This window comes from Phacochoerus africanus, chromosome 1 (assembly GCF_016906955.1).
Source record: "Phacochoerus africanus isolate WHEZ1 chromosome 1, ROS_Pafr_v1, whole genome shotgun sequence".
Lineage (NCBI taxonomy): Eukaryota > Metazoa > Chordata > Mammalia > Artiodactyla > Suidae > Phacochoerus > Phacochoerus africanus.
In genome coordinates, this window is record NC_062544.1 from 153,387,629 (window position 1) to 153,413,896 (window position 26,268).

Genomic DNA, 26,268 nt, shown 5'->3' on the forward strand with positions numbered 1-26,268 from the left:
TGAACTGGACCCCTGGCAGCCCCACTGTGTGTCCAGAGGAGTCTTCAGGGAGGCCCAACAGAAACAGGGGCACTGGCCTATTTCCCCATCCAGGGAAAAGCATCTCTTATGAGGGACACTGAACCATGCAGGTCCCAGCACAGCAGCTGCACTGGGTGACAGCCAGTTGGTCACCTGTTTCCTTAAAGAAACAGATTACCTGCATTTTGATTTGGCAAAGGAATTCTTAAATGGGCTTTGACTTTTAACCTCTCAAAGAGCCAGCTGTACCAGTTTAAACCACATGTTTGGGTAAATTCCTAAAGAGAAAATGCTCTTTTACACGGGTTGGTAAGGAAGTGAGAGAGAGAAACATGCTTTGAACTTAGGCTAATGTGAGTGCCATCTGGGCTACAGACCACTTAGGTTCAAACACACAACCACTGTCTTACTAGGTGATCAGTGCTCTGTCACGAGGTTCCTAATACACGCAAAACAGGGCTCAAGGGAGCCCAGCCCCAGGTGAGGCAGGCCAGGCCGGCACATCCTTGCTCACCAGCCCCTCTAGTCACAGTCCTCGGCACACAATGACTCAGTTCCAGGAAACGGTCAATTGTTCTCACCTCTTTGAAGTCTGCTCTCCGTGGGGCCAGGGCCATACACATTTCCTGACAGGGAGGCTCAGAACGAACCCCCAGGGAAGAGGACACAGGCTGTCATCAAAAGAGGAGTGACGAGAAGGCAGGACGTCCCCAGGGCCTTACTCTCTTCCTTCAGGGAATCTAAGCGATTCTGCCTTCTGCTCAGCTTTGAGGCAGCAGGTGTGTGTGTGTGTGCATGTGTGCATCTGCGCACATGGGTGTGTACATACCCTGCCAACTCCTTCTGCCCCAACAACAGGACTCGCCCAAAACAAGAACCCAAGCTCTGGATGTCAGCCTCGCCACCTATGTTTCTCCTCAGGTACAAGGCAGAGCTCACTGACCCTCAGGGGTCTCCAGGCCCTATGAACACCCTGGGCTTGGCAGCCTCCAGAAAGCTTGGCAGGCTCATGTTAGGAGGGTCATCCATCCACCAGTGTCTGAAGCTGCCAAGGCCTGGTGTCTGAGCACCTTCCCTCGACCTGCTTGAAGTGAAGCCAGGAATCCCAGGAACAGGGATTCCTGCTGGAACAGCTGCATTATCCTCTGAGAAAAACCTTTACGAGATGGATTTAAAAATCCGTTTGTAGGACTCAAGGGCCAAGGTTATGACAAGAAGAAAATGTAGAAGTGAGTGTTCATTCCTGGAGCCACGCTCCCCTGTCCCCCAGAGTTTTTGCCAATACGTGGTCCTGGGCAAACAACTTCTGCTAAAAGGCAGAGAAGCCAGCAGGGCTTCTGGAAATCTCTCAGGAGATTTCTAACAAGAGATACAACACTGAGTATGGCAGCTGGGCAGGCAGCTGGAATTGAAAGATCAGGACTCCAGGGAGAAGGTAGTTAAAACTTAGTAAGCCAAACTCAGTGCTTTTTTCCTCTTTTAAAGCATTCTTCAGATCCTTGAGCTCAAGAAGCCTCAATTCAAGGAACTAAGAACCTAAGTAAAAAGCCACTAAAAGGCAGAGTGGAATTTTCAGGGGATTCAAAGAGTTAAGGAAGCAAATAAAGGGTTTCAGAACTCACCAAGAAAGAAGAGCCCAGGACAGGTCAGAGATGGCCCAAGCCCCACCCAAACTGCAGGCAGGGCACAGTCAGCTCAGTCTGTCAGGGTTATGGTGAACCGCCCTCCTGCAACACCATCAATGAAGAGGGCAAGTGCCTCTGGGAGAGCCTCTGACTTTCGCTACAATGTCTGGCGTTTGATCAAGAACTACCAGGTACACAAAGAAATAGGACAAAGAGAAAAAACAGACAATAGAAGCAGACCTGCAGATGACTTCAAAGTAATTATAATTAATATGTTCAAGAATTTAGATGGCAAAAATCAGAATCTCAGCAGAATCTAGGGCAGAATTGAAAGAAATGCAATAAACTCAGAATTCAATAAACAGAGGTTTACAGCAGGTGACACATTAAAGAGAGGATTAGTGAAGTGAAAAGACAATGAGAAGACATGTGGGTTACAGCATAGAGATGAAGAAACAGTGACAACCCCCCCCAAAAAAAAAGAGCATGGAGACATATGGGACACAGAAAGACATGTAGCTGAAATTCCTGAGAGAATGTAAGATAAGATGGGCAGGTAGCATTTTATTTGGAGATGAAATGGCTGAAAAATTTCTAAAGCTAACAAAAGGATGTCAAACCCCAAGGCATGAACTCAAAGCAGGAAAAAAGAAAGAAAATATAAATTTGGGCACACCAGAGTAAAACCAGACAGAGAAAATCTGAAAATCAGAGAAAAAAGGAAACTACCACAAAAGTGTGACAACACCAACAATGTTGACTTCTCCAGGTAAAAACAGGTATCATATGTGAGGGCTATGTGAACAAGCCCAAGGACAGGTATCGTGGAATGTGAGGACTATATGGAAAATACAAAGGAAAGGATTGCTATATTCTTTCAAACTGCAGGTGAAGACATTTCCAGATAACTGAAAATAGATCTGTAACTAGCAAACCACGCTAAAAGGAACACTAAAGAAGCTCTTCAGTGAGAAGGAAGCAATCCCAGAAAGAACCCATAAACCCATGTGGTGGCCATCTTAGAGACCAACCAGGTCAGCAACGTAGTCTGAGGGACAGACACACAACAGACACAGGAGTGCAACACCACTGCCCTGAATGCGCAGAACCCATCTCCCCACTGGGCTGGAAAGGACCGCGAGGGTTTTCTCTAACTGAAGAGCAAAACCAGAAGCCAATGATTCAGAAGGTAGCTGGAAAATTAGTTTGGAAATTACACAATATATTTTGAAATAACCTGTAAGTCAAAGAAGAAATCAAAAGAAATTTGTTTTTCGGCTTTTTTTGTTTTTGTCTTTTTGCCTTTTCTAGGGCCACTCCCATGGCATATGGAGGCTCCCAGGCTAGGGGTCTAATTGCAAGCTGTAGCCGCTGGCCTATGCCAGAGACACAGCAACACCAGATCCGAGCCGCGTCTGTGACGTACACCACAGCTCAAGGCGACGCAGGGTCCTTAACCCACTGAGCAAGGCCAGGGACGGAACCCACAACCTCATGGTTCCTAGTCGGATTCATTAACCACTGAGTCACGACAGGAACTCCAAAACTTGAACTGAATTTTATATCAAAAGCTGTAGGGTAGCTAATGCTGTGTTTATGGAGAAACTGCTACCCTGAATGAGTATATTAGGAAAGAAAGAAGCTGAAATGGTATTTCACTGCTTTTAGGATGCAAGTAAAATCTCTAACTCCACCAGAGTCTTTGTGGTCTGGCCACTTCTCACTTGCTCGCTCCGGCCACACCACCCAAGCAGCAGGTCAGTTCCTTGAATAGGCCATCACTTCTTTTCCAGGGCCTTTGCACCTGCTCATCCCTGCCCCTACAATGCCCACCCAGGTCTGGGTCAGAGCCTCAGAGTGAGCTTCTTTACTCACAGTCTTTCACAGCTCATGACTGTAATCAGCCAATGTCTGGGCAATTGTTTTTTGTGTAATTAACATTAAAGTGTGGTTTGTCACCCTCCAAATGCTGTGCCTTGATGGCAGAAAAGGAAGCTGTTCTGTTTGTTGTCTTGTCACCAGGACAGTGCCTGGTAGATGCAGGTGCTCTGTGTCAGTGTGTGAAAACACATAGGCAACTGGTCAACCACCAAAGATGCGCCACGTCTTGAAAGAAAACTCTCCAATATGACTGCTGTCAGTGGCTGCAGCTCTTTCTGCAGCACCTGCGACAATGACAATCATCTTCAAATCAAGAACTCTCCCTACCGAGGACTCTGTCCTTGCCCCAGGGTTTAAGCTAAACCGTTTCTAACTCTGCTTCCCCTTTGCTCCACTTGGGAAAAAACTCTCTTAGTAAACTCAATTTATGTATTAAATCTGATCCATGCTACACCAAGCTAGGTGTGATAAAGGTGGTGATTAAATAAATAACCACCACTGTTAATGACACTTACACGAGTACCGGCAGCAGCTTCTGATGTCCTGGGTCCACTTTCCCCGTGGACATCACTCACAGACAAGGAAATTCCAAGGCCAAGTGAGGTGCCAAGTGCACAGAGCCAGTGAGACACACAACTGAGGTCCCTGACTCCATCCTGCCACCTGCCTACATCTAGCGGGGCCTCACAGATGGTAAAAGCACCAAGACAAATAGCAAGGCCCTGAAGCTGAGCTCAGCTTGGCCCCAGCCTGCACATCCAGGTGTGACTGTGGACAGGTAAGGGAGAGGCCCACCTCTCTAGCCTCTGTTCTCAGTCTGCAAAGCAGAACCCCCAACAGTAAATGAGGGCAGTTGGAACAGTCCATCCTCGGGGTTCACCTTGCACCCCCTGGGAGGTGGGAGAGTCCTCCCCCTGAGGCTGCCACCGCTCCAGGACTCACCAGCAGGACAGAGTTCTCCTCCCCACACCCATTCTTCAGGCGGTTCTACCACGACCCGTATCATTTCCCTAGCACCCAGGCACCCTGTGCACCAGGTCTGGGCTGAGTGTGCCCCTCCTGGCTGCCCACATAGCTTTCACCATCACCCTGTCCCACAAACCTCCCTGTCGCCTTTCCTCCAGGCAGATCCAGCCCCCTTTGCACTGTGGCTGATTTCCTGGGGAGTCACCCCATTCAGCCTTGGGAGCAGGGTGTGGGGCCCGCTGATTTATGAGGGTCTTCAGGTCCCCAGAGACATGTGCACACAGAGGACCCAGCTCACAGGACACGGCCTAGAGTGGCTCTGCCCTGAGCCCTGGCCATGGTGGCACAGGGCGGGTCTGTTCCTGGCCAATTACAGGTGGCTGGGGCGGCTGGGACCCAGGGGAGCCACCACGTGGTCATCTGTGCTCCCCCAGAAGCTTGGAATCAGGCTGCGGTGGTGGGAGTTCTCACAAACACAGGCTAAGCCCAGGGAGGGGGAGGCCTTACTTGATCGTGCCCTCCACTTTTGAGGCTGCCTCGTGGAACTGCTGTGAAGACAGTCTGTATGTCTCCATGTTCTACAAAGAGAAAACAGAACTTGTTACCAGACGGGCAGGAACTCCTCTCCGGCGCCCCCCATACCCCCAGGCAAGCCTGCAGAATCCACAGATGCTAATTTCCCACCAGTATCCAAGGAGGGTGCAGCTCCCGGTGGACCAGCCACAGTGGCAGGATGCTAAGAAGCCTCGGCAGGATGCTGAGAAGGACACGTGGGCCCCCTGCTTCAGGGACTGCACCCCAGCCATGAGCAAGGCCCAGCATCCCCCCCACCTGGTAAACAAAGTGGGCACACAGCCACACCCATGATTGGTTAACATGCCTCTGCAGCTGCTTTCACCTACAATGGTATCCCCAGAGTCTGTGGCCCACACAGCCTAAGATATTGCCTTTTTTTTTTTTTGTCTTTTTGTCTTTTTGTTGTTGTTGTTGTTGTTGCTATTTCTTGGGCCGCTCCCGCGGCATATGGAGGTTCCCAGGCTAGGGGTTGAATCGGAGCTGTAGCCACCGGCCTACGCCAGAGCCACAGCAACTCGGGATCCGAGCCGCGTCTGCAACCTACACCACACCTCACGGCAACGCCGGATCGTTAACTCACTGAGCAAGGGCAGGGACCGAACCCGCAACCTCATGGTTCCTAGTCGGATTCGTTAACCACTGCGCCACGACGGGAACTCCCAGATATTGCCATTTTTAAAGAAAAGGTCTGCTGAGCCTCCATCTGGCACAACCCCATTTCATAGGTGGACTCCTGCTTAGAGATGTGAAGCAACTTGTCCAAGGTCACACAGCAGACAGCAGGGCCAGGACCCCATCCTCACTAGCACTGCAGGGCAGTCCCAGAGGCCCACACCTCCTACCTTCTAAGGTCACCCCGTGTGTGCAGAGGGCTGGGGCAGTGTGGGGATGGCAGGAGGATGGAACTGGGCTAGAGTCCTGGGAAAGGCACCACCCCCCTGCTTAGTCACTTCATCTTTGTGCCCCAAGGCGAGTGGCTCCAGGTCACCCAAGCCCAGCACCCAGCATACAGCACTCCACATTCTCTGATGAGGCCAACATGAACACACTTGCCCTCCCGACACAAGCTCCTGGCAGGACCCTGGGAGGCTCACAAGCAGACCCACAGTAGAGGACGCAGTCTCAAGAATGAAACCACCCAGAGGAAGCCTGGTGGTGCCCATCCCCCATGCCCCGTGGGGCTTCTGCACCTCCCACAGCTGTTCTACAGATGGCAAATCCAGGCCGCTGGTGTCAGGTACTCCCATGGCACAGGCCAGTCATCCCTGCAAGCACCACGAGACAGGTGAGAAACCCCCGCAGTCACAGAGACCCCTGTGCTCACCCAGAAAAGGTGACAGGTGTCCAAATCAGAGCCATCCAGGGCAACTGTGTACCCAACAGACCCTGTCATTTGTCTGCAAGGAAGGTAACCAAGGCAGGGGAGGGAGCACCTCCCTGAAGTACTCGCAGGGCATCGAAGGCGAAACATAAACTGGGGAGGCCAGGCCCTCAGTCCTATCCTGGTATCACAGCCTCCTGGGAGAGCCACTGGGAGGGCCATGGAAGAGTGTTCTGATGGCAGCTGGGCCCATCAGGGGCAGGAATTCTGTTCTGGGCTGCCCTGGGATGAATCCACTGCAGCCCCCACCCCCAGACTCTCCCCAGCACAGCTGCTCACCTCTGACCCAGGGAGACAGCTGACACCCCTATGATGGCAGCGGGAACTGCAGATACCAGCACAAGAGGTGTGGAATAAATACCACCTTCCTACTGGCCAGGCTGCGCCAGCCCCACACGGATGTGCTGACTCCAGGCCACCCAGTCCGTCTCTCTGGGGCCCTTATGCTCCAGCCAGAATATTCCAACTCCATCTCAGCACTCCTGCCTGGGGAGGCAGTCAGGAGGTCCTCAACGGGCCCACACATAACTCTCTTCCACACATGCTGTCTGTTCTGGGGGTCACTTCTTCCCTCAAGCACTGTCTTCTAGCCGGCGGGCACCGGAGGGGCCAGCTCCCAGGACAGCCACGCACTCACGTGACCTGGCACCACTGAAGCCACCAGCCCTATTGTCCCCTCCTGGCACCACGTCCCATTCCAGGGGAGCACCCACAGCCCAGATGGGACTCTGACCCTGCACCTCCTCATACTCAGCCTGGGTGAACTCAGTCAGCAGCCAAGTCAACTGTGACCTCAGCCCGAGTGCAGTCAGCTAGGTCTGTCACAGGACATGCTGCACTCCAGTTGGTTTGTCACAGTAAGTGCCTGCAGGCCAAGAAGTGGCTATGAAAACCCCAACGCAGCTTCCTCTATTGTCTCAGGTTGACTCAGGGAAAAGCCCTTCTTGCCATCTAGTCTGCTAAGCAGGACTGAACCTCAGTGCCCCCAATGCCCCCAATGCCAGTGCCCCCACTGCTGCCACCACAGGGAGGTGGGTGTAGGCCATGGGAAGGAGCAGCTCCTGTGTCCCCAGGCCCTCCCAGGGTTCTGGAGGGCCCTGAGCCCTCAGTCAGTAAGAGCAAGGCCTCTGCAGCCTCCATGGGGATGGTGGTAGGGCTTCTGGAAGGACGGGGGACCGCCCACCCTCACTCCAAGACCTGCTAAGTACTGGGTCCCAACCGCAGCCTGTGAGACTGCACCCTGGTGGTAGTAAGGGGACTGAACTAGGCTTTACCTTCAAGGAAAGGTGGTGGCTGTGCAGACACAGTGCCGCCCCAGTCCCTGCCCTGTGCTTACTGGCACCAGCAATTTCAGATTCAGACCCAATTCCGGGGCCCTCCCCCCATGACAGCCGTCCCTCCTGCCCCTTCAGCTGTTCCCCATGAGCTGAAGCCAGAAGACCTGATCTCTGTTAATTAAAGCTGCCATTAAACATTAACTACATGAGGAAGAAGGGGGGAGTGCCGTCTCTGCGGGGCTCAGCAGTCACTGGTTTCTTCAATCACTTCCCAAGCAGTTTCCAGATCTCAGCCTGTCTGATTTCTCCAAGGGTCTGGAGTCTCCAGATGAGAAGAGAGCGCGGATAAGGGATGGAGACTGAGAAGGGGGGCCAGGTCAGGCCGCCCCCACCGCAACCAGGATGGGCCTCAGGCAGAGCCCAGTCTGACAGCCTGGAGGGAGACGCGTTCAGGCTTGGCACCCTAGTAGCAAGCACTGGGCACCCCAGGACAGTCTGTGCTGCATTTGTGTCTGGCAGGAAAGACAGGACTAAGGCGTACAAGCATCCAGGATCGGGCAAGAGGTCACCACACAGTGAGTAATAGGTGTGAATCGAGGGCGGCTCTGCAGCTGGGTCGGTGCCTGCCTCCCTGGCTTCTCTACGGAAATTGCTGGAGGCCCACTGAGACAGTGCATGTAAAATGCTCAGCGCAAGCCTCGTACAGAGCAAACAATAAATGTTTTAAGAACTTAACACCCGAATGCATGTCAGCCAAGAAACGGATTTGGATGAGAGCTGGGGAAATGCAAAGAGAGGAGGTAAGCTCACCCCATATGTCCCCAGGGCTGCTGGTGGTGCTGGGCACAGAGTGGGCCCACCAGGAGTGCTGAGAAAAGAGGCTCAGGATTGGGATGTGGTCCTGCCTGGAGCTGGGAGACCAGGCAGGGAACACAGAGCAGAAGGGCCTGGCTCAGGGCCTGCAGGGGCCACGTGAGGATCAGGAACTTGGACCTTCCCCCAGTGAGAGCATTTCACTAACTCTTGGGAGAGTTCCTGGCTCTGCCTCATGGCCACAAGCACTGTATCACTGAGTAGGGACATGGGGTTCAGTGGGACCCCCAGGCCAGGTGTTGTGGCCAGATCAGCCAACGGACTGGCCCTTCAGGCCCAGAGTGATGCTCCCTCTGCAGATGGACAAAGGATGCAAAGATGGGACCCAAAGCCTGTCTATCAGCTGTGCTCGCTGCCCCCAGCAAAGCCTTCAACACACTGAGGGCCACTGGGGCCAGGCTCACAGCAGATGCGTGGTTATGTATAGATGAATGTGAAGCCTGGGACTCCAGATGCCCAGAGCAGGAAGAGTTCCAGCAAAATCAGTGCAGCTGCAGGGGCTGGGGCTCAAGGAATCCCAGCGTCTGCAGGGAGCAGAGTGAGAAGTGGAGACCCGGGACCCTGCCACTGGGAGACCTGAGAAACTCAGCACCTAATTACCAAATGCTCTCCAGGCTCCAGCAACGCAAGGGCATTTGGAGAATCTGACATGGAATAATAAAAACACAAAGAAGAAAAAACATATCTTTTGTAAAAAGTCCAAAGAGTCAACACAAAAATTTTAAATCCTTGGATGTGAAGTCAGTGACACAGATGGAAATTAAGTTTTGTTGAGGGGCTGAACAGCTGGTTCTCCGATCTTCATGAAGCCAGGTCAAAGACTTTGCCTTTCCCCCACTGGGTGCCAGCCCCTTCCCCAGACACTCCTGACACCAGACCCCACCTCCACCACAGCTCCCCCTCACCCCCCAGCACTATCCTATCAGCCACTGCTACTGCTAAAAATGACCAGATGAAGCTAACCCATTATGCCCCACTTTGCTATCAGCTGAGAGGACCCTCTTTTCCAGACCTGCTCTGGCACTTGCCCAGGCTGGGGGCAGAGACCACACTCGTTCCCCCACTGCTTGCCCTTAGCAATGTCCACCTGGAATCCCTCAGTTCCTTCTTTCCACAGCCTGGGATGCTGCCTCCAGCCCCCATGGTCCCACCTGTGATGCTCTTTCCACACCACCCACCACCTCACATTCCTGCCCTCTAATCCATTGACCATTCTCCTGTCCTGACTTCGGCTCCCTTCCTCATCCCTGTCTGGCCCTCCCTGGGTCCTGCTTCCTTCCACTGGGCAGGCTCTGCTTCCAGCCCCTCCCATCACATCCTGGCACCCTCAGTTCTCACCCATACACCATCAGCACTGTGTTCAGACTCCAAGCCTGAATAATCCAAACCACCTGCCATGGCTGCCCCTGAGCCCAGAAGACCCACCAGGAACTCAGGCTCCAACCTCAGGTGAGCCTCCCTCACAGCTTCTAATTTCTGAAATCCCAGGTCTGCTGCCCTGGCCATTCATTCTCCAGGACTGCTGCTTCCCAGCCCTAAGTCCCTGCAGTAGGCAGATGACCGCTTCTTGACCTCGGTGACCACAGAGGCTGTGGCTGGACATGAGCACAGGCATCTCCGCCGGGGCCAGGGTGCTTTTGCCCGCCCCACTGGCCCTGGGTCCCACGGCAGCTTCAGGTTGTCTTTGGGGCTCTGAGGAGGCCGTGAGCAGCAGGCCAGAGCTCCTTTGTTTCTTCCCATTTATGAGTGCCTACTGTTTACAGCAGCAAACAAGAGTGCTGCCGTGTTGGCCTTCACAGAGCTATCAGCCTGCTTACGGAAAAATAATTCAGGAACCAGTGTCAAAACTACACAGCAGGGGTAGCCAAGGGGAGGGGGGCTGTAGCACCAGGAAGGCCACTGTGTGGGGCAAAGGATGTGAGGAGGGAAACAATATTGACGGAGGTTCCAGCTGGGACCACCCTAGAGTGTTCTTGGAGAAGCATGAGCATGTCTGGAACTGGCCAAGGTCTTGGCAGAGCCCTTTAGAGGGTCTGGTCAGGGGACAATATGGTCTGATGTCCATTCTGGAGGGATCACTAGCTGCAGCACAGCAAAGAGGCTACGGGGGACCGGGGGGCCTGGGTGAGGGCTGCTGGGTCATCTGCAGTAGGGAACAAGGAGAATAAGATTGCTGGGGACGGCAGGAAACACACCGTGAGGGTCCGGAGGCCGGGACCAGGGGCCAGCTGGGGTCTATGCATGGATTGTATGGTTTTGGTACATCAACTACTAGAGTCTTAGTTGAAAACAGATTCCCATGGGGCCTCATCAGAGCTCTGACCACCAGTGATTCCCTCTCTTCTTCTGCCAGACTCTGTGTCCAGAACCGGCCCTCACACAGCGGCTCTGGTTCCCTCATTCCTGCCCTGTCCTGGGCAGTCAGGGTGTTTTTCCTCCTGGGCCCCCATCATGATGGAGCCAAACGCAGTACCTCTGCCCCCGTGGCCCCAGCTCCCAAACCCTCTCCTTTGTTCCGTCTTCACTGTCCACCACACTCTCCCCAGGCTGCTGTCTCCCCATGCGGCTCTGCAGCCTCGTCATCCATGACCCTGGTGCCCCGGCAGGCAGGCTCTGCACTTCACCTGCAGGGGCGTGACCTACGAGGCTCCAGCTGTCCCTGCATCATCCCCTCTGCCAGCTCCCCCCCACCCACCTGGGAAACTGATTCAAGCTGTGACTCCCAAAAACAGCGTCCTCTCCCTGGGCAGCGTCACTGCTCTGCCATCTACCTCTTGGTTCTCTGCACCCACCCCACCCCCCTGGAGCCTCCAGGGCCTGCACCCCCACCCAGCCCCTGACCTGGGCTGCGAGCTACAGGTTAGCTGTCTGACCTGGAGAACAGACAGGACGGCCCCAGCTCACTGGGACCGCACATCTCAAACTGGCTCTGCTCCCTCTTTTTGCGAGCGCTGCTGGCATCACCTCCAGCCCAAGGCAGCCAAGACCTCTGCCTGGGAGGCTTCTGGTCCCTGGCTTAGCCTCCTGGAGCCGACCTCCTCCCCTCCTCCCGGCCAGCACCCCTCACTGGCTGGGCATGCGTCCATGTCCTGTTTCCTAACACACCTGACTGGCCACTACCTGAACCTTGCTAAGGTGTGAACTGCCCATTAGGGTGTGTGATGTTGGCTTTAGGTGAGACTCTGGGCAAGTATTTGCATTTGTGAAAAGTCAGGAAGATACCCACCCCACTCCTATCCATCACTTCCTGCTGGTCATGTCCGGGAGCCAAGGCTTGGAGTCAGCTCTCAGACCCGGGGTATCCTGCAGGCCTGGGTGGGCCTCCTTACACGTCAGCATGCTGCTGTGTGTGTGGTGGGGTTACCACTCTCCCCTCGCAAGGAAGCGAAAAAAGAGTCTTGGGGGTCTACACGTGATATACACAGACACACACTGCACAGCACGAAGTCCATGTAACACGGGGTCCACTCGTCCTGACTACACGGGACACTTCACCCTGGGTCAGTGCTGACCATCACCTGAGAGGTGCTTTTCACAGAAGTGTGGCTGGGTTAGAAGACCCGCCTCTGTGAGTTCCTGGGCCCTGAGCTGGGAAGGACTGAGGCTGCCCCCAAGGCCACAGGCCTGCAGCCCCGGGTTTCCTAGGAGGCCACTGACCCTCAAGACTACAGGGCTGGCAGACTGCACGGCCTTCACCAGCAGGCTGTATGCCCTGTGACGCGGGCCCAGTTGGGATCAAGGTCTGAGGGCATTGCTCAGAGGGCAGAGGACAGGGCCAACTCGGCGATGGTAGAAGGTAGCCAGGCCACTGGGCGGCATAAATGCTCTCACACAAAAGCTGGCAGCCAGCCAGGCCTTGTGTGCTAGTTGGTGGGTTTTTACATTTGCAAAAACATATTTGGCTAAATGAATATTTAATTAGTTTGAAAACAAAATGCAGAGCACAGTAGAAAAGAAAAAGAAATTAAAAAAATCAAAAGACATGAATTTTAACTCTATCTTTGTGACTTACTGGTAGAGCGATCCTAAGTAAAATCAGTCTCACTCAGCTATATCAGCTGTGACTCCCTGATTCTCTGCAACAAAGGGCCAGAGAGTAAAAGTCTGATGATTGCTTGGCACTGGGACTCCTCGGTGGAGGGAATGCCAGTCTGATGGTGACCCAAGAGCACAGAGGCATTCAGGTGTCCTCTCTCGAGTGCTGTTCAGGGAAGCTCTGAGTCCACATCCTAGGGGTCCTCAGCATCGAGGCTCTGCCCTGTGACCCAAGGACCTCTGGGCAGCAGCTACAGGCTTGATGCACTGTTTCCAGAACCTTGTTCCCTGGAGCCTAAAGTCTCACCTGCACCTGCTCAGGCCAAGGCATGTGGCACAGGTGGCCCAACCAGTAAAAGGCAGGGTCAGGGATGTGTGACACCTGGGGAGCACAGGTGTGCAGATCCAGGGCCCTTCCTCAGATCCTGGTACCCCGGGCTAGATCCTGCTACCTCAGCTCTATTGTCCTCCTCTGTCCCCAAGTTCTCACACCTGGAAACCCCACTGGGAGCCCTGCAGGCACATGACTGCTGGGTGGCCCGGGGTGGGGGTCCAGGCGTCGGGATTTTAAAGACATTCCCAGGGTTCCCACGAGTACCCAAGATGGGGCTCTCTGTCCCAGGTCAGGGAAACCCTGAGGTGAAGCCCTGCTTTGTCACTCGGCCTCCACCTGGCCTCCTCATGAACAGCAGGGCAGCAGAGTGGGACCTGTCAGTGTGGGACCTCCTGGAAGGGACTCTGCAGGGACAAGGGCAGCCATGCAGGGGAGGACCTGGCATGGGCCATAATGAACATGTGGCTGATGGCTTTGCATTCCCACCAATGAGGGAATCGGCTATGAGGGTTAAACTGCAATTCAGACTTAAGTGGAGAAAAAAAGGTAAGAAAGAAAAGGAAGGTGGGGAAGTTTGGGTTCAGCTGGGGGCAGGTGCTGGGCAGCAGGTGGGGTGAGCAGGGTGACCCTCTGTGGATCAGGATGTGGGGGAGAAGCAGGACAACTGGGGTCTGCAGAGTCCCTGTGGGGGGACCAGCTGTCTGCCTCTGCCTCCTGAGCCAGGACCATGCTCAGGATAGGCAGCCGAGAAGGATGTGCTGAATGAGAAACCACTCTTTAAAAGGGCTCACAGGAGCCACAAAAGTGTCAGCAAAGTATCCCCAAGGCAGAGTGATGTCAATCCAGTGACAGGTTTGCTGGGGAGGTGGGCCAGTTGTGGGGTACACTCTGGAAAACCTCTTCTTCCCTGAAGATTTAGGGCCCAGTGGGTCCCCCTCTGGGCTCCTTCAGGGGCCTGGGGTGTGTCCCATGTGCTGGGCCTCCTTCATGCCAGCTGTCCCCCGGCTCCAGGCCCGCTGCTGCTCCAACACTGACTGGGAGGGAGTCCTGTCGGGAGCTCTGCTCCCAGCCCCCAGCCCCTGGTGGACCCACCCCTGGGCACCCCAAGACCTGCATGCATCACTTATCATAGCAGAGCAAGTGCACCCCAGGTGAGGAAACGTCACCGCCCTGAGAGACAGGCAGCCAAGACCTTGGCCAGTGTGGCCACTACCCTCCCCTCTCCAGATGGCCGAGGCTCAGGGGACACTGCTGGTGACTGTGGCTGAGCCCAGCCTCTCACTCCGGTGGTCGGGCAGAGCAGCTCTGCATCCACTCCAGAGAGCGTGGGCTCATTCATCCCATGGGTGCTGCACTGATGGACACCTGAGGCTTGCCCACAGCCGCATGTGGAGCCCAAGGAAGTGGGGCTGGGGGGTCTCAGGGCTTCATGGAAGACTACCCCAACTGTCACTCGTGTGCCACTCTCCCCTCCCCTTCTCTCTTTCTCTCTCTTCTTTTCTTTTTCAGTGGCACCTGCAGCATATGGAAGTTAAGGCTAGGGGTCAAATCAGAGCTACAGCCGTCAGCCTATGCCACAGCCACAGTCACAGCAATGTGGGATCTGAGCTGCATCTGCAACCTACACCACAGCTCACGGCAACGCCGGATCCCCGACCCACTGAGCAAGGCCAGGGATCGAACCCACATTCTCATGGATGTTAGTTGGATTCATTCCTGCTACGCCATGATGGGAACTCCCCATCTCTTTTTTAAATTGAGCATTTGGATTGTGTTTTTGTCACCTGCCACCAAGAGTCCACTTATTGTGGCCTCTATTTAGGAAAAGGGTTACATGAGAAAATAATGTGGGGGCTGAGAGAAAGCTGTACTAGGATGCAGAAGGGGCCCCAAGGTCACCACCTGGACACTCACCTCAGGGGAATGCAGATGCCGCCAGCCTGAGCAGAGGTGCCTAAGGGGCATGCACGAAACGTGTTGCAGAAACCAGTGCCAGCCCCCAAGGGTGACACAGCACCTCCAGCTCCAAGCTGCCTTTTGGGAATGTGGCCACACACCAGGCAATGCCCCCAAGGGTCCCAACACCCCCAAACCTTGGCAGGGCCGAGGGGCCACTCCGAGTCCTAAGGGCTGGCTATCCTCATGACAATGGGCTGTTTCTGCCTTCACAGTAGCACACGGGAGCCTGTTCCTGAATAGGGGGCTCCAGGGTCATCATTGCTGGACCCTGTGCCTCCACCTGGTCTGCTGGGTGTTCAAGACAGGGCCCCCATTCCCAGCTTCAAAGAGAAGCACGGATGTGCTAAAGCTGACACCCAGACCCTCTCTGTGCCCACAATTACAAATTAAAACAGGAGGATTAAAAACCCTGCAGCTGCCATCCCATCCCATCCCTGGACACTGCAGCAGGAAGATGCCTGAGTGTAGCGCAGGGTGGCAGGTCCAGAGGGTTATCTAGGGCATCGAGTAAGCAGAGCTAGCATGGGGCACTGGGCAGGCTGCCCCTGTGGTGGAGATGATGGCACTGCTCCCTCACGTGGGTAGGGTGTGCATTCAGCGGGCAAGCCAGGTGTTTGGTGCCCATAAACCAGTGACCTGTCAATGGGGCTTCTCTCAAGGGATGAGGGGCCCCAGAAAGGAATAAGGCACAGCCTCAGAACAAGCAAATGTTTCCTAGGCATCCCTGTGCCAAGCAGAGGCTGCTTGCAGACAGACTGAGCAAGTCTGGGGGACAGGGACGGGACCTTGCGTGGGGCCTACAGCTGAGACTGACAGTACCTGAGAAGGCAGCACCGCAAGGCCAACGGGGAGAGCGCACTCCATGGGTTCATCCTTACAGGAAGCCTGCACCAGGGTTTTGGTGTCCATCCTCCACAGACAAAGAGACCGAGGGTCATGGAGGTCAAGACTCACCCACACATAGCAGGACTGCCCGCCGGAAGGCTTCTATTCTGGGCATCCGGGCTACACTAAGACACTTCCCCAGGGAGGGCAAGGAGCACCTCCAAGCCCTTGGGGCACAGAGTGAAGACAGTTCAATGGCCAGAGGTTTCCAGACCAACTGCAGAGCATCTCATTCATTCTCTCCAGGTGAGAAAACAGACCCAGGGGAGAGGTTGTGCCTGGGGACCCAGAGCCAGGGAGCAGGAGAGGACACGGACCCAGGTCTGCTGGACGCCCCAGGCCCTGGGGGCAGAGGGGAGGGGCCTAAAGGGAAGAGCAGGGAGAGGCCAAGTCAAGGCCTGCCGCCCTAGTGATGCCTGGTGATACTTAGCTGGAAGAGGAGCCCCCTTCCCGGGCTGCACCCCCAGCCCTGTCCCATCCTCCATGACCGTGCACTGGGGTCTGTGCTGGTCAAACTCGTACTGAGGGACCATCTGTGGTGGTGGCTGGGCTATGGGATAGTTACCACTGCCGCCCCTCCCCAGGGATATTAAGAAAGCAGATGCTGCTCCTCACTCAGAGAGGGCCCAGCAAGGCCAGGAGAAGCCACCACACTCGCCGACTGGCTCCCGTTCTGGGTCAGAACCTCATACTCCAGAAGGGTGACCTGAGGGAACAGGTTTTGTACCAAATGGCCCTGAATGCCTCGTGGGTGTGAAAGGACGATGGGCCAGTCAGATTCTCCTGGGAACAAGCAGAGAAGCAAGTGGCAGTTGGCAGTGGAGGAAATGCAGGAGGCGTGGTTGGGGTGGGTCAGGGTCAGGGCCAGGGGAGATCCCTGCAGGGCTGGGGGTGGGCAGGGGGGCAGACACGGGGGGGGGGGCGCCTAGGCTCTGCCAACACCATGCTTTCCGCCTAAGAGAAGCTTCCACCTGCTTGAGAAAACCTACTATTCTGACCAGGACACTTCTCAGCAGTGTGCCAACAGCAGAGAGAGACACACACATCCCCAGCCAAGGGTATGAACATAGAGGTGCCTGTGGCAGGGAAGGGGGTAAAGACTCTGAAGCCACCTCAAGACTAACCTGAAATTCCCATGCTATCCCATCATGTCAGCATTTGCTGTCACATAAAAATGGCATTTCTCCCTCCAGGAGCTTCATGTAAAATTATGCTCCAGGAAGATGTGTGCTTCTTCATCTGTGGTCCCACATCCTACTGCTGGGCAGTGAGTGGGCAGCCCTGGGGACACACACCCTGGGGACACACCCTGGGGGACATACACCCTGGGGGACGCACATCCTGGGGAAACCCCCGGGGACAGGCACTCTGGGGACACAACCCCTGGGGGAGATGCCCCTTGGGGCACACACCCTGGGGACATGCATTCTGGGGCCTGGGGACACGCACCCTGGGGACACACAGTCTGGGGGGACACACCCCCTGGAAACACACCCTGGGACACCCCATGGGACACATCCCCTGGGAACACGCACCCTGGAGACAAGCTGCAGCAGGTTTGTAAAGGCCTTCTAGCTCTCACCTGGGAACCAGAAACTCAGTGCAGTACCTGTGCGGCTCCTAGGCACCTCAGAAGCAAGAGATCCTGGTTCTGAGCCCTCTGAAGTGTGAGGACAGGTGTGCAGCCCTTGGTGCCCTGGGAAGGCCCTTCCCACCTCCCAACATGGTGAGGCAGGAGCTAGGGGCCACGGGTGGCAAACACAGCAAAGGGCAGGTTTTGGGGTCTGGAGGAGGGGCAGCTTCCTGCATCAAGCTCTGAATTGATGCCCACAGACACCAAGGACCCAATCACTGCCCAGATGGAGGGCAGCTGCCTGCTGCTCGGCAAGGGCCTCTGCAGTACACAGAGAACAGCACATGGAGTGCAGCACACGTCCACCACCCAGGTGACATTTCCATTCAACATCTCATGTACTCAGGGGCCCCCTTCCCTCTCTCCAGCCCGAGGGCTTGTTCCTCCACCTCCCCTGCTACCAACAGCCCAAAGCAAAGGACACAGGCTGATGCCTGAGGACTGCAACAGCCAGGAGTAGTCACTGCGCGTGGTCACCATGACACCCAGCCCTTCGGGGAACCACCCATCAGACAGGCTGGGGGACACTGTCCCTTGCACTGACTCGCTGTGCCCTCCATCCAGTCGCCTCACCTAGCAGGTTCCTCACTGTGGTGAGGCATTGAGGTCACATTGGTTTGGAGGTCCTTTCTGCTTGAAGAATCTGATGTTAGCTAAGCAAGTATCAGCCATTAGCTGGGAAGAAAAAGGTTTATACACGGGCAGACCTGTCATTAAGGTGAAGAAAGTAAGCTGCAGGGCCATGTGGCGTGACCATGCGGTGAAGCCTGGACACAGGGAGCCCCTGGATGGTCCATGGGGCTTTCCAGTGGCTCCTCTCTGATGAAGGAGAAGGGGGGGGGGGGGCAAAAAGGAAGTGCCAGTTTTACGTTGTCTTACAAGTGTCACCCCATGCACATGTGACTCTGAGTTAGGCAAGTAAACGAGCAGAGAGCACCAGTTCCACGCCTGGCATCGCCTCATGCTTCTCATAGGACAAAGGCCTCACCTGGTGTCCAGTCTACCAAGATCCTTCCCAACTAAATCTCGAAGGCGCATCAGCTCCCTCGGGGTGGCCCCCACCCCTGTTGGTGTCCATCTCTGCACGTGGGACACCCCCAGAGGTAGTCACCAATCCTGGTGCTGTGATGTCCTTGTGTTGGGGTGGCTCCCCCAGACTCAGAGCAGGGCTGCCCAGGAGCCACTTCTTCTTCCCTCTGCTGGAAGGGCAACCAGAGGGCCCCCGACCCCAGAGACTGGCTCCAAAGCCCCTCCCCTGGGGAAGCTCAGTGTCTGTCCCCAGAGAGACCACCCTACAGACTCAGCCCCACCCTCTGGCAACCCGCCTGTCACTGCACTTATCAAGCAGCTTGCAGACAGATGGCCGTTATGCACCGCCTGAGCCCGGACCTCGCTCTGGGCCCACTCGCACTCACCAGGGGAGGCCAGCACAGTCCCCAGGTCAGACAGGGGACACAACTCCTCACTGTGCAGAGCAGAGGTGCAAACTTCCATCAGCAAGAGCCAAGGGTTACGTGCTCCCTCAACTAAAGCCTGACCGGCTGGAGAGACAACCAGGCAGTGAGAGCTGTCGGGGGAAAGGAAGGCCTTTAGGTCAGCAGGACGTCACCCAAGACAACGAGATGGAAGTGTCAGGGCCCAGGAGGGTGCAACAACAGGCTTCTTCCCATAAAGGATGCTTCTGACATGCACAGCCCTCGGCTCCAAAGAAGCCTTGGGAAGGAGATGGAAGCAGAGAGGAGGGTGCAGGAATGCCCTGCTCCAAGGGTGAGAGGGGTTCACAAGCGCTCAGGCAGGCAGCTGGGTGGGGGCTGCAAATCTGCTGGAGCCATGTTCATGGCCACTGAGCACTGTGGGCACAGAGTAGGTCACCCCTCAGGCTAGGACACAGCCATGGGACTTTAGTGCTCTCGGAGGACACAGCAAGCCTCCTTTTGTTTGTCCTTAACAGAGTTCCTTCAGGGCGTGTCACCGCCTATGACTCCAACTTCCAATGTTAGAGCAGTTTCAAAATGTTGGTGGACAGCAGGCTTTGTGGGGACAGTAAAGCTCCAAGTACAGGAAGAAAAATTACTACCCAAGTTAGAACAATCCTTCCTGAACTGCAAAAGTTACTAATTCATGTCAATATAAGTACACTAAGGTTCTTGCTAAGTGTTTACTAAAGTCGCGAAAGACTCTTGGGAAAAAGAATGTCTTCTTGAAGGTTGTGACATCATCGACAGGAGAAGGATGTTGCCTGTGATGAGCACCTACTGTATGCCAGCCCCCAAGTGCTTTTACACAGTTCAAGCTGTTTGCTCTGCAGACAACGAGCCTTGGAGCTGGATGTGTCCAGGCACGTCTGCCCAGAGCCTTGTCCACCAAAGGCTTAGTCCAGATGCTCGACACAAAAGGCAGGAACAGATTCAAATGAGGAATTTGCTCCTGTACAAAATGAATACCCTGACGAGCTGAGACGCGTACACTATAAGTGAGAGTAGAAGAGAAAATACACCTGTGGCCATGGTGTGTGTTTGCTCTCCAGGCTGTGCAAAGGCAAATAGAAAATGTCCCAACACCAAGGAAATCCACACAGGTTCTAACAGAAGCCTAATGTTTGGGGGCTGTGAAAGGTGTTTTTTTAAAAGGTTCTATCTTCATATCCGCAAATAGAGCTCAACACATGTAGAGACAGCTAATAAGCACAAACTTATAAATAAAACAGACTTGGAGTCAGGTGGTGCTGAGCTGTGATCAAAGGCAGGGGTGGGAGTCAGGACTACAAGTAAGAGAGGGTCTCAGAGCGACCAAGAAGACTAAGAATAAATTAAATAAATACATAAATAAACCAGATACATTTAAACATTTAAGAAGATAGTCTGGTCCCAAGCAGCACACAGCAGCCACTCTTGGGGGTCCAGGGCCATCAAGGTCAGATGGGATGTTTGCTCTGCCTGGGGTGGGATGGGGCGACAGCTCCCAGTTGTCACTCTTGGCAGCAGCAGCAGGTGCTGAAGGAACAGGAGCAACCACTATTACTACCAAAAACTGGACTGCTGAGGCAGGGTCAGCGTTTATGGAGGCCCCCACTCCACTCCGAGGCAGCAGGATCCCCGGAGCTGAATCACCTGGCCCCAGGGCTGTGGCTAGCAGTGCCCTGCACTAGCTCTGGGTTCTGAGGGCCAGCTGGTGACCCAGCCCAGCAGCTGGTAGGGCTTGGGGACCGGCATGAGCTCCCGGAGCAGTTCTCATCCCCCCAACAACCACATGTCTGGGACAGCACCAGGGTGGTGAGCTTGGGATGGGAGCCCAGGGCAGGCCCCAAGGCCCTCCTTCCCCACAGGAACAAGGAAGGTATGAGGCCACAGGGCTGCAAGGTGCAGGAGCAGCTGCAAACACGGCCTGGTGGTCCAGGCTTATGCCCTTCACTGCCTCCTAGAGGGCTGCCCTCCTGGAAGATGCCATCTGCTCCTTGCCACCCTTGAAAGTCCCTCCCTTTACACCCTGCTCAGGCTGCTCTGCTGAAAGGGTCATGTTTTGCACCTGAAGAAACTTCAACCCTGCTACAGAGAGCAGCCTTGGGGCCACCTTTTCTTTCTCTTCTTCCACTTTTTAACTTCCTATTTCCTTCCATCTTCCTGGAAAGCTTATTTTCACTACTCAGGCCAGAAAGCAGTGCAGGCTTCCTGCAGCCCCACGTTCTGGTTTTGAAGACATTCAAAGCTACGCAGCTTGCAGAAGAATCTGCTGAACATCACATCCCTGCAATGTCCCGTCCTGGGGCTCAGTCATGGTCACTGGGGCTTGGCTGATGGGGCTTCTCCCTCTGGCTGAACTGTTCCCACCGCTCTGGCCTTTCAGAGCGCTAGTGTTTTGAAGACTCCAGGACAGCTGTTCCAGAGAATGGCCCGCAATCTGAACCCATCTTCTCATTAGATCTGGTGGGAAGTCTTGGTAAAGAGAGGACACAGGTGGTACAACCTCTCAGCATGTCCCAGGCTGAGGAAAGGGAGTTGAGGCAGCAGCATCTTCCAGAGGAGCCCAGCCTCACACACTCCCACCCCAGTGGGATTCCATGACTCTTTTGGGGCCATCGTGCAGCTTTGGAGTGAACTGGTGCCCCGCTCCCTGAGACCCAGCTGCCATGCTGGGAGGAAGCCTGGAGGAGCCCGCAGCAAGGGGACACATGAATGTTCCAGCCAACAGTCCAGGTGAGTCCCAGGAGAGCCAGGGTCAATGATGGAGGTGGGTTCTACATGGTTCCAGCCCCAGCCAGCTGGTCACCCGGCCTCCACATCTTCCCAGACAAGGCCCTGACTTGGTGCAGAGGCCAGCTGCTCCCATGCCCTGAGCTAGACTCTCAGACAGCAATCCTAATAAACGGCTCTATGTGACCACTTCATGTCACGGTGATTAGCTGTGGAGGAAAGTACAGGTGTGACCGGACCTGCCTGGACAATGAGTACATTCCCTGAGGAGTGATGCTGTGACAGCAAAGCACCCTGCTTCCCAAAGGTCATGGTCTCTGCCTGGACTGCCACTCTAGCTGCCGCAAGAGAGCCACTGGCTATGGTCCTCTCATATTTATTCACCGTTGTTCTTCTGTACAGTTTTCCTTTCCCCTTTGGTTTCTACATACTTTCATATCAGTTTGACTTTAGATTCTCTCTGGACTCCCAAGCATTATAATCCATTTCTGCCCTTAGTCACAGCGCAGTGCAGGTGAGGTGTTCTGAATTCTGCTCGGGGCCTTGCAGGCCACTGCTCTGTCCTGCACAGGCCTGCACACCCTTGTTATCTCGTCAACCCTCCATACTTTTCCACAAAGGGTGGCAGCTGGCCCACTAGGTGCCCAGGCATAGCTGCCTGTAGGTCTCATTTGCATATCCGGTGGCTAATGATGGTGAATGTCTTTTCAAGTGCTTATCTACCATCTGTATACCCCCTTGGTTCATTTTCCTAATTGCTTCATTTATTTATTTATTTTGCTGTGAGCTGTGCGAGTATTCTCTACATTCCAGGTACCAGGCCTTTGTCTGGTGTGCACTTTGAAAATATTTCTTCCCTGTTTGTAGCTCCTCTTTTCATCCTCCTCAGAAGGCCTTTCATAGAAAAAAAAAGTTTTTAATTTTGATGAGGTCCACTGTGGCATTTTTTTCCTTTCAAGGATCTTGCTTTGGTGGTTTTAATCTCAGTTCCAGATGTTGTCAGTACAGAGCAATTTGTAATGCAATTGATTTTCGTGTGTTGATCTTGTGTCTGGTGACCTTGCTAAATGCCTTCATTAGTCCTAGGGTTTTCCTTTTTTTTGAATTCCTTAGGTTACCCATGTAGATGACCACATCATATGCAAACAGGACAGTTTGACTTTCTCCTTTGCACCCCGTAAGTTTTCATCTCTTCTTGTTCCAGTGAAGAGAGGCTAGTATCTCCCTGGAGACAGCTCCAGCCTCGCATGATGTGAGAGTAAGGACAGCCACCTTGTTCCCAAGGGTTTCCCCACTGCCTCTGCTGTCACCTGGGGTTGTGGGACCAGTCTTTAGCAAGTGAAGGTAGTTCCCCCCAGTCCTGATTTTCATGGATGGGTGTCAACTTGTGTCAAATACTTTTATGTATCAATTGAGAGGATTGTATGATTCTTCCGTTAGCTAATAAGAGGATTTCATTGATTGCAAACAATGACCCAGGCTTGCACACTCAAAATAAATCCCTCTATATATACATGGTGTGTAATTCTTTTCATCCATTGCTGAACTTGGTTTGCAGATATTTTGTTGAGGATTTTTGTGTGTCAGTTCATGACAGAACTAGTTGGTCTCTAGTTTTTTGTCTGGTTTGGTAACATAGATTGTCACACAAGGTCAAAATGGCCTCATAAAATGAGTTGGGGGAGTTTAACCTAAGCTCATTTTTCTAGAAGAGATGGTGTAAAATTGGACCTAATTCTTAACTGTTTGGTAGAAATCGCTGCAGAAACCATTTGGACCTAGAGACCTTCTCCTGGAATATTACAGTCATGAAATCCATTCCTTTCATGGTAACAGGACTACTCCGTTTATCAGTTTCATCTTGGTCAAGTTTTGGTAGTTTGTGGTTTTTGAAGGACTGGCCCATTTCATCTGTCATGGAGTTTACGAGGGGAAAGTGGTTGCTGTCACTTCATTATCTTCCAGTGGCCACGGGATCTGCAGGGACACAGCTTGCCTCACTGGTGATGGGCCATGTGTGTCTTGTCCATGCCTCTGTCAGTCTATCAAGTTTATTAATTGTTCCAAGAGCCGGCATTTTGTTTCATTAATTCTCTCTAGTGTTTTCCTGTAAGAATTATATTTTTTATTCTTATCTTTATTATTTCCTTCCTTCTGATTGCTTTGGACTTATTTTGCTCTTCTTTTTCCAATTTCCTGAGGTAGAAACTTTAATTTGAAACTTTCCCTCTTTTTTCTCTCTCTCTCTTTTTTTCCGCTTTTTAGGGCTACATGTGCAGCATATGCAAATTCCTGGGCTACAGGTCTAATTGGAGCTACAGCTGCTGGCCTACACCACAGCCACAGAAACATGGGATCCAAGCCACATCTATGACCTACACCACAGCTCACGGCAATGCTGGATCCTTTACCCACTGAGCGAGGCCAGGGATTGAACCTGCACCCTCATAGATATTAGTCAGGTTCATTACTGCTGAGCCACAACAGGAACTAACAAAAATAAACAAACAAACAAACAAACAATCTCTTTTCTAATGTAAACATTCACTGCAATAAATTTTTTTCAACCCTGCTTATGCTGTATCACACATATTTTGATATCCATTCTTTTAAATTTGTTAAGATTAGTTTTATGGCCCAGGTTATAGGCTATGTTGGTTCCACAAGTGCTTAAAAATTCTGTATTCTGCCGCTGTTGGTGTGCCCTTTACACAGCAGTTAGACCCAGCTGGTTGGTTGTGGCATTTAGACCCTCGACAATTTTCTGTCTAGCACTTCTATCAGTTGCTGAGGTCCCCCAACTATTATTTTAGATTTGCATAGTTCTCCTTTCTGCTCCAAGTTTTTGCTTCATGTATTTAAGATCCTCTTCCTCAGCGCTATGCATTTAGGATTGCTATGTCTTCTTGGTGGACTGATTCTTTTATCATCATGTAATGTCCTTCCTTGTTTTTAGTAATTGTCTTTGCCCTGAAGCATTTTATCTGATATTAATATAAGCACTCCTACATTTTTCTGGATCAGTGTTTACATGATATATCTTTTTTTTCACCCTTTTACTTTCAATCTTTGTCACAGTATTTGAACTGTTTCTTACAGACTGTGTGTGTGTGTGTGTATGTGTATGTGTGTGTGTGTGTGTGTGTGTGTTAACATTCTCTGGCAATCTCTGCCTGTTAATTGGTATCATGAGAGCATTTACCTTTAAGGTGATTACTGGTACATTACACATTTTCTGTTTGTTCCTCTGTTCCTCATTCTCCACCTCTCTTTTCTTGCCTTCCTGTGAATTAAACATTTCATAGGATACTGCGCTGATTTATTAAGTGTGTGCTGGAGTACACCACTTGATTGAATTTTCTCAGTGGCTGTACTGAGTATTACAATATGTGTGTGTGTGATGTACCATGACCTGCTGGTGCTGACATTTAACCCCTCAGGGTCAAGTGTCCCCCCTTAGTTCCACTTAGATCCCTCCATCCTCTCTACCTTTTAAAGTCTGCTTTGAGCATTTTCTATATATGCATTTGCCTCACATCATATGATGTTCTATTTTTTGTTTCAACCATCAAATACGGTTTTTAAAATTCATATGAAGGAGGATAATCTGTTGCGTTTATCTGCATTTTTGCATTCTCCCTTGTTCCTAAATTATTTATCATTTTCTCTCTATTTGAAGAACTTATATAGGTACATTGGCTAGCAACAAATTCTCTTAGCTCTCTGTAATCTGAGAGTGTCTTTATTTCCCCCTCACCTCTAAAGGATAGTTTTGCTGGGTGTAAACTCACAGTCAACAGACTTTTGCTTTTAGGACTTGGAAAACACACCACTTCCTTCTGGCCTCCATGATTTTAGATGAGATTCCAGCACCATTCAAATCAGTGTGACCTTGCAACTAACACACTGGTTCCCTCTGATTGCTTTCAAGTGTTCCTTAGTCTTTGGAAGCTGTGTGATTGTGAGCCCAGCTGTGGATTCCTCTGGGATTTTCTCAGCATCTGGAATCAGAGCTTTCCTGCACTGCTGTGGTTCACTTGGATCCCTGAGGGACTGGGGCTTCTGCTGACTCTGGGGGATGCAGAGGAGGCAGAAAGTGCCCTCTGGACTGCATTTCTCTGCCAGCCACTTGTCTGGGGTCCCTCCTACCAGTGCCAGCCCCCTTGGTGTCTCCAGGGGGGGATGGGAGTCTCTGACTCACAGGACATAAAAAGCACTGCTCCAATGACTGTGGTAGGACACCCAGCAGGTCACTGATGTCTCCGGGTGGGACTGCCAGTCCATAGGACAAGGAGCACTTCCCAGGCCAGTGTTCCCTGGCTGCCCCCGTCCTGTTATGGAGACCCCCAGGCCCTCATTGTGCTGTTGAGCCATGTATGGTCCTGGCAGGAGGGTGGGGCAGGTAGTCTCTGGCCTGCAGGGGGAAGAACACTTGTTGGGGCCAGCTGTCAGGGTGGCTCTCACCTGATCCCCAATGCGGCTGGCGGGGCTCCCTCTCAATTTGGAGGACTATGAGCCTTCCTGGCAGCCCTCTGACACTAGTTTGGGGGCTGGAGACCAGCCCTGGGTGGCTTTCTGTCACTGGGAGCCCCTGGGCCACTCCTCCAACCCAGGGTCCCTGGCTAGCCCCTC

The 26,268-nt window shown here is 53.2% G+C and overlaps 1 protein-coding gene across 4 annotated transcripts in view; it reads right to left on the reverse strand.

Moving 5' to 3' along the window:
- The window catches only part of CHCHD6 (coiled-coil-helix-coiled-coil-helix domain containing 6), a 149,280-nt gene that overhangs the window by 25,933 nt on the left and 97,079 nt on the right, over positions 1 to 26,268 (reverse strand). For all 4 annotated transcript variants that reach the window (XM_047782599.1, XM_047782607.1, XM_047782617.1 and 1 more), the window contains one exon: positions 5,001 to 5,071. In XM_047782599.1, coding sequence (XP_047638555.1) covers positions 5,001 to 5,071 — 71 coding nt within the window. The remainder of the gene's footprint in view (positions 1 to 5,000; positions 5,072 to 26,268) is intronic.